The sequence below is a fragment of the Myotis daubentonii genome, chromosome 2, assembly GCF_963259705.1.
Source record: "Myotis daubentonii chromosome 2, mMyoDau2.1, whole genome shotgun sequence".
NCBI lineage: Eukaryota > Metazoa > Chordata > Mammalia > Chiroptera > Vespertilionidae > Myotis > Myotis daubentonii.
The window spans coordinates 51,513,806-51,522,364 of record NC_081841.1 but is presented as its reverse complement, the minus strand read 5'-3'; the positions used below and the strand labels follow the sequence as shown (position 1 = coordinate 51,522,364).

Here is an 8,559-nt window from a genome sequence, read left to right as displayed (position 1 = left end):
GTTTCATGTTCCACCGAGAATAGTGAGCCTCCTTTCTTTCTGCTCTCTGGATTTCACAAGTCGGGTCTTTGGACTTGAATTTTTCAAAACACATTCTGATCCTTCCAAAATTGCTCTTTCTAAAATCTGCTAGCTGTGTTTACTAGCGCAGTTACCTGGCTGAAGAAAGAAAAACCTGTATGTTTAAATAGCTTAACTTTCCACGAGGAAGGAAAGCCCTCCCAGAGACATTAAGAAAAATGAAAACAAGCGAGTTAGCATATAAACGATTTATTTTATTTCCATTCCTAAAATGCATCTGAATTTATTGACTTGCTATTTAAAATAGGCCTTTTGCAAAATCATCTCAGAAAATATACTAAATTTATTAAAATACATGCAAACTATTTCTGAAGATTCTACTCTTAAACCCTCTGACTGATCAGCCCAGCACTTGTGATGATTTTCAGAGGCTTTGGTGGTTGCCAGGAACAAAGAAATCATCTTGGGATGGGTGGAAGTTTGATCAGAATAATCCAACAAATAAATCCTTGCCCACTTCTTACACACCCACAAGTTGTCTGCTTTTTAGGGGCTCTTACAAAGTGGACCTAATTATACAAGGTTTTCCTAGTAACAGTGGGCCTTGTCCTTGCTTGAAACTGACTGCATTCAGGAAAGTATATGCTAGATAATAAGGAAAAGGAACCCAAGACCCTTAACTGCCTCAGACAGTTTCATGAAAATACTAAAGTGTCAAGTGTAATTTTTAACTAGTCTTTCTTTATTCAGTTTGCGAGTCATTAAGATATTTCATTTCCCCTTTCTCAAAGTTTTCTTTTGAGTGATTTAACTACTTAGTTCACCAAGCTCTCAAATCAAAGAGGGGGTGAAATCCAAATCTGTTGGGTAACAACTTAAATAAGATAGTTGAAGTTACTGAATAAACTAAGATTTGTGGATAATGGTAGACTTTAATTATGAAAGCTCATTGTTTTTTAAAATATATTTAAAAAATATATTTCTATTGACTTTAGAGAAGAAGGGATAGGGAGGGAGAGACAAAAACATCAATGAGAGAGAGAATCATGCCTCCTGTATGCCCTCCACAGGGGACCAAGCCCATAACCTGGGCATGTGCCCTGACCGGAATCTAACCATGACCTCCTGGTTCCTAGGTCAACACTCAATCACTGAGTCTCATTGACTGGGCGCATTGTTTCCCTTTAAAGGAGAGTGCAAAGCTATTTTGTATTTGTTTTGTTTAGTTTAGCTAATTTATTCAACAAATATCTCTTAAGCACTTATTATATACCAGGCATTGGGAATACAATGATGGGAGAACAAACAGCACTTAAAAAAAGTGCTCATAGATATACATATTTACAAATGATGGTGTTATACGAGAAAACAACACAGAAGTAAACTCAATCCAAGTGCAGCCTAACAAAACTAGAAAACAGCGATGCAACCTAACATGGATGGATTCTTTGGGAGACGATAGGAAATGGCTAAATAGGGTAAAAGGTAAACTTTTTAGGATGAAATTCAGCTTTACCTAAAAAAGGGTTTCTCTTTTACCAATTAGTATTTAAGTGTAAAACGGAAGCCTTAGGTTATCTGAGCCATTCATTCAGCTCTCCGCTCCCCACTGGCGCTATTTCACAGCATATCCATAGATGTGAGGGCGCACCAGCGCCACAGACAGCGGGGCTTGCATGCGCTGCAGCTGTAGCTTGGAGAAGCCGGCCTGCTCCACCGCCTTCCAGCTCTCTCTGGTCAGGTTGCACCCATCAAACAGCAGGTACCAGACAGGATCCAGGACCTGCTGCCAGAAGTAACTCCAGGTTGAATGCTCAGCTGCTACATGCTCCAGGAAATAAAAAGCCCCTCCCTGAAAAAGAAAAGGAAACCCATTTTAGTGTTCTGTCTCTGCTTTGCAAACCTGCGGGAGTCTGAATCCACACCACGCACTGCCTGAGACTAACTAACCATGTCTTATATTTTTGTACCATTGTCACAAGAACGTAAGCATGATTAATTAAAATACTGAATCAGCTAAAGGTGTTAATGAATTCATGGTAACATTTTGTCAGTAGGTATTTTACTCAACAGTGGATGCTCTGTGTAAAGTACTGTCAGGCAGGAATCTGCAAGTGCTGCTTTCATCTAGGACAGTCCTATAAACATAGGTCAAGTATAGACCCAATAGAGGCTACGTGTTATTAGGAGGTCTTCAGAAGTGCTCTACCATCTCTGAGGTGAGCAGGAGGAAAGGGACCTAACAATTACTTCCAAAACCCGTGGTGGCTGCCCCACTCTTCCTAACCTCCTCCAGCTACCCTAATCTTGGCTATCCCAGGCAGACAGCTGAGAGATGGAGTTCCCCCAAATTCTCTGGGTAAGTCTAAGATCTGTGTTCATGAATGGAAAACTTGCTATTTCCTGATTTTTAAAAATGCCATAGAATTGGACAGGAGAGAGAGGAGGCGACTCGGGTCTGGGAGGTTGATATTGCTCCCTGGATAACATAGCCACTGCCAAGAGGACAGCTGCATATGCAGGTTTACGGTTTGAAGGGAGATCTGGGCTAGATATTTTGATTTGGAAACCATCTGTGTATGGGTAGTAATTGAAAAATTTTGGGGTGAGTGATATAGCCCAGGGGGATATATAAGTGAAATGAGAACCGAAAAAGAAACATCAGTATTTAGGGATGGGTGGAGGAAGAACAGTCAGCAAAAGTGATAGGAATGTTGAAGCCAGAGAAATGAAAAGTCCAGTGACAAGCAATGTGGTGCAGCCATAACAATATTTGCATTAAGTGAAGTCAGTACTACTAGCTATGTAACTTTGGGCAAGTGTCTTAACCTCTTTGAGTCTGTTTCCTCAACCCAACATGAAGACAATACCTACGCCCAGCTGGTGTGGCTCAGTGGTTGAGCGTCGACCTGTGAACCATAAGATCATGGTTCGATTCCTGGTCAGGGCACATGCCTGGGTTGCCGGCTCGATCCCCAGTAGAGGGTGTGCAGGAGGCAGCCAGTCAATGATTCTCTCTCATCATTGATATTTCTATCTCTCTCTCTTTCCCTTCCTCTCTGAAATCAATAAAGATATGTTTTAAAAAATGTGGCAGGGGGGGGGGGGGGAAGACAATACCTACTTTAAAGGGCTGTTGTGAGGATTAAGTGAGACTGTGATAAAGCTCCTGGTTATAATCAGCAAAGAGCGGTGCTTCCCAGCAGCTAAGGAGGTCTACCAAGAATATGACCTCCTTGAGAGCATTGTCAGTACAGGGAAACGGAGGTGTTCATTACTTGCTTTGCAGGGGTGTTGTGAGATTAGTAACTCTGTGAGCAAAACTTCTACTAACCATGCCTAGTGAGTGTGCAGGCTTAGGACACAACCCAGCTCTTGAATATAAGGATCAGACCTTTTTCATTTATTACTTTGATGTCGGCCTATCCTTGGGCCAAAGACAAAATTACATTTTGCCTCTAAATACTTATCTCCAAGTCCTTTTCTTCCTCTATCCTATATAATAAAAGCGTAGTATGCAAATTGTCCCCTCCACCGGGAGTTGTCTGGGGGAGAGTTCGACCAGGGGGCGGAGCTGGCGGGGGAAGGGAGGGAGGTCCCGGGCGGCAGCTGGCAGCTGTTAGGGACCGTACCAGTGCCTGAATTTCGTGCACTGGACCTTTAGTTAGAAAATAAAATGGGGGATTACAGACACCCTTTTCTCCTAGAAAAGTAAATGAAAATGTTAAAATATCCGTACTTTGTGTTCAACTGTATTTAGAGTAAAACTATTTTAAACTAGTTTTTAAAAAATTAATAAAGGTAAATGTGGAAATTACATACAGGTATTAAGAATTTCAAACTATGCAGAAAGGTGTAAAATGAAAAGAAATTCTTCCTCACCTCCATCCCATTCCCAAGAGGTACCACTGCTAATATTTTCTTGTCTGTCATTCCCATTAACATATACATTGAGTGGCCAGATTATTATGACCACCCCATCAGTACTTCATTGACACTTCCAAAAATATTGAATATTGAAAACTTCTTAAGCAAATACTCTCAAGGTTTTATTATTATTATTATTTGCATAACTAATTCACTTCATTGTACTGATGGGTGGTCATAATAATCTGGCCAGTCATAATAATCTGGCCACTCAGTGTATATATATATTTAGGTATATTCTTTCCCTCCTCACACACTTTGATGTAGGTTTATACTCTACATCATATTCTACACTTCGATTTTTTTCATTTAACATTATCTCTTGGGAATTTGTTCATGTCCACATGATAAGTCCTCCTTGTTGGCTTTTAGGACTCTTAGGTTATTTCCAATTTGTGCCATTACAAAAACTATAATGGATGAGTATTTGCACATTTGTGCAGCATAGCTACAGGGTAAATTCATACTGGGTAAAATAGCACGTTCACTTTACATTTTGATATATTTGCTTTTGCTTCCCTTGCCTTTGAGGTCAAGCTCATAAAATCCTCTCTAAGATCAAAGTCCTTTAGTTTAATATATTTTCTTCTATTATTAGAGAAGTTGCAGAGAAAAAGGAATCCTCATTCACTGCTGGTGGGAATGTAAACATGGTACCAACACTATGGACAGCAGTATGGAGAATCCTCAAAAAATGAGGAATAGAGTTACCATATGACCCAGCCACTCCTCTTTTCGGTATCTACCAGAAAATTTTGAAAACATTTGTTTGTAAAGATATATGTACGCCTATGTTCACTGCAGCATTATTCACAGTGGAAGCGACATAAGTGCTCTTTAAAAAAAAAAAAAGTAACATATATATATATATATATATATATATATATATATATATATATATATATATATTATTGATTTCAGAGAGGAAGTGGGAGAGAGATAGAAATGTCAGTGATGAGAGGGAATCATTGATCAGCTGCCTTCTGCACACCCGCTTCTGGGAATCGAGCCCGCAACCTGGGTATGTGCCCTTGACCGGAATCGAACTCAGGACCCTTCAGTCAGCAGCCTGACGCTCTATCCACTGAGCCAAACCAACTAGGGCCGAAGTGTCCTTTGACAGATGATTGGATAAAGAAGATGTGGTACATTTGTACAATGGAATACTACTCAGCAATAAGAAAATATGAAATACTACCGTTTGCAACAACATGGATGGGTCTTGAGACTATCATGCTAAGTGAAATAAGTCAGACAGAAAAAGTTGAGAACTCTATGATTTCACTCATATGTGGGATATAAAACAGAAAACAACAATGAGCAAACAAACAACAGCTCATAGAAATAGACAACAGTATGGTAGTTTCCAGAGAGGAAAGGGGTGGGCGGTAGTAAGGGTAAACAGGGTGAAAGGTATGGTGATGGAAGGAGATGTGACTTTGGGCGGTAAGCATACAATGCAATATGCACGATGTGTTACAGGTACACCTGAAACCTGTATCATTTTATTAACCAATGTCACTCCAATAAACTTAGGTAAAAAAATACCTTGATATTATCAAATCGCCCTCCGAGGAGAGCACTTCCTCCCATGTGCATGGGGTGTCCAATCTCCCAAATACACCCCAACACCATACGGACCTTAAAAGTCTCTGACAGCATAATAGGTAAAAATGGTATCTTGCTCTAATTTGTTCTTTAATTGTTAGGTTGAGCATTTTAATCATATTATTGGCTGTTTTTATTTATATTTCTGTTCCTGCTCTTAGCTTATTTTTTCCCTTGTGTTTTTCCTTTTTTAAATATATTTTATTGATTTTTTACAGAGAGGAAGGGAGAGAGAGAGAGAGTTAGAAACATCGAGAGAGAAACATCGATCAGCTGCCTCCTGCACATCTCCTACTGGGGATGTGCCTGCAACCCAGGTACATGCCCTTGACCGGAATCGAACCTGGGACCTTTCAGTCCGCAGGCCGATGCTCTATCCACTGAGCCAAACCGGTTTCGGCCCTTGTGTTTTTCTTAATAATTAAAAAAAATCCTACCACCTGGCAGGTGTGGCTCAGTTGGTTGAGCATCAACCCCTGCACCAGAAGGTCACTGGTTCGATTCCCCGTCAGGTTACGTGCCCAAGTTGTAGGTTTAATCCCCAGAAGGGGGTGTGCAGGAGGCAGCCAATCAATGTTTCTCTCTCACCGATATTTCTATCTCTCCTCTCCCTTCCTCCCTCTGAGATCAATAAAAACATATTGTAAAAACTCCTACTGACCTTTGACTAGTAATGTCATTTAATAGGAAGAAAGTTAACCCTTTGTCTATTGTTGCTGGCAAATATTTTTTCTAAGTTTGTCCTTGTTTGTAGTACTTTTCCCCCTGCAGTTTAATTTCTTTTTTTTTTAATTTAATGTTTTTATTGATTTCAGAGAGGAAGGGAGAGGGAGAGAGAGATAGAAACATCAATGATGAGAGAGAATCATTGATTGGCTGCCTCCTGCACGCCCCCTCCTGGGGTTCGAGCAGCAACCCAGGCATGTGCCCTTGACCTGAATCGAACCCGGGACCCTTCAGTCCTCCATGCAGTTTAAAAATTTTGTGTATTCAGATTTACCAGTATTTCCCTTTATAGCTTCTTCCCCACTCTAAGATTAAAAAAAAAAAATCAATAGTGTCTTCTCTTTACATTAGAACATTTGATGCAGCTGAAAGTGACAGGCCCGCTCTTGGTGTTGTGGCTGCTGCTAACCAGCCCTCCTCACACGCTGACACTCACCGGCCTCAGCACTCTGCGCACCTCCTGGAGGATGCGCTCCTGGTTCTCCACGGAGCACAGGACCAGGGTGCAGACCACCACGTCCATGGAGCCATCGGCCACCGGGTGCATGTTCTCCCCCGCGGCCACCACGAAGCGCTCAAACTGCACGTGTCGGTTCTCAGCGATGCTCTTGATCAAGAACTTCTCAAAGTTGGGGTTGGGGTCTACACAGGTCACCCTGCATCCGGGCGGATAGAACTGGAAGTTGGCCCCGGTGCCACAGCCCAGCTCCAGCAGGCAGAGCTCCCCCGAGGGGCTCGAGTGCTCCTGCAGGCTGCCGAAGAGCTCCCGCTTCCGGCTCGCCATCTGCTTGTTGTACGTTGCGGTGAACCTCACCAAGAAGAAGGGGAAGAAACACTTTTTGCATATCCCGTTCCACAGGCCCAGGAAGTTCAGCAGGTACAAGGGGAATGCCAGGATGCGGACGGCCAGCTGCAGGATGAAGATGGTAAGCGCCATCCCTCGGAAGAGGAAAAACAAAACAAAAACCACGGCTCAGGGAGCTGACTCCTTTAAGCGCAGGAGGAGGCTCCTGGCCACATCCCAGAGCCAATCAGCCTCAGAGGGGAGGACCGGCGGTGCCAGGACGGAACGCCGGGCCGAGGTCCGATCCTGGGCGGGTCGCCCGTCTCCCCCAATCAGGAGACGGGGGCGAAAGTTGACTCAGCGTAGTTTTCCTGAAGCAAAATGAGGAGGTTCCCGGCTTCTCCTCCGAAGGAAAGGGGCTGACAGTGCCTGGTTCCGAATCTGCTCCTGCGCCCCGTCTCTGGGTTTGGAGACGGCTGCTCGCTCCCAGTCCAGTGTTCTCCGCGCAGCGCGCTCACTCCGGGCCCAGGTCTCCCAACGCCCTGGACAAAGGAGACAGGACCCGCGGGTGGAGCCCGGTTGAACCACAGCTGAGGCCTGCGACCAACACCCCTCCTCCTCTCCCTCCCTCCGCGCCCCCCGCCCCCCTGCCCCCCACTGAGTTGTTTAAAATGAAATTGAAAGGACGTGCCTACCGGCCACAGTTAAGAAATTTCCCTTTCGCGTTCTGTGCTGAGAGTCAGAGGTTCCTAACTCAACAGTTATTTTTAAGTCGCTGTTTTGGGCTGACCATCTTTTAAAGGGCAAGTTTCAGTTTCAAACTGTGCACCGCATTATCCAGCTAACTTAGACAGAAATAGTTCCCCAGAATGTTCACATAGCATTGATGCGGCTGAAAGTGACAGGCCCGCTCTTGGTGATGTGGCTGCTGCTAACCAGCCCTCCGCACACGCTGACACTCAACGGCCTCCGCACTCGGCGCACCTCCTGGAGGATGCGCTCCTGGTTCCGCGGAGCACAGGACCCGGGTGCAGACCACCGCGTCCACGGAGCCACCGGCCACCGGGTGCGTGTTCTCCCCGGCGGCCACCACGAAGCGCTCAAACCGCACGTGTCGGTTCTCAGAGTGGGGAAGAAGCTATAAAGGGAAAGACTGGTAAACCTGAATACACAAAATTTCTGAAAGCTCAAGCATTCAGAAATATTTTCAAACATCCTTCTACTTTTAACAAGAAAAGCCCCAGCTTTAGGCTGGTTGGGGAACACGGCAGTTTTTAAAAATAATGATTACATTGTGTGTGTTTTTTTTAATTTAAACTGGGCGATGGATACAGAGAATGTGCTTATTATTTCATTATTTGTTATACCCTACATGTATTTTATAAACTTTATATCTTCCGTTTTTAAAATTTATTGGTGTGAGAGTGATTTGTTTTTCATTTATTTATGTGCTCACTGATTGATTCTTGTATTTGCCCCGACTGGGAATCAAA

General features: G+C 43.6%; 1 protein-coding gene across 1 annotated transcript; it reads right to left on the bottom strand.

The window, feature by feature from the left end:
- Window positions 1-254: 254 nt before the first annotated feature.
- Window positions 255-7,658, bottom strand: TMT1A (thiol methyltransferase 1A). Its single transcript, XM_059682853.1, has 2 exons — window positions 6,719-7,658; window positions 255-1,873 (listed from the first exon to the last, which is right to left on the bottom strand). The coding sequence occupies exons 1-2, from the start codon at window positions 7,217-7,219 to the stop codon at window positions 1,637-1,639; spliced, it is 738 nt and encodes a 245-aa protein (XP_059538836.1). The 5' UTR covers window positions 7,220-7,658; the 3' UTR covers window positions 255-1,636.
- Window positions 7,659-8,559: the final 901 nt, after the last annotated feature.

What these genes read in the sequence shown, in the direction of transcription:
- TMT1A (XM_059682853.1), bottom strand. Translation starts at nt 7,219, where the DNA reads ATGGCGCTTACCATCTTCATCCTGCAGCTGGCCGTCCGCATCCTGGCA. An exon ending in TGCGCAGAGTGCTGAGGCCG is followed by an intron (nt 1,874 to 6,718) that starts GTGAGTGTCAGC and finishes TTTCTTTTTCAG; the next exon opens with GGAGGGGCTTTTTATTTCCT.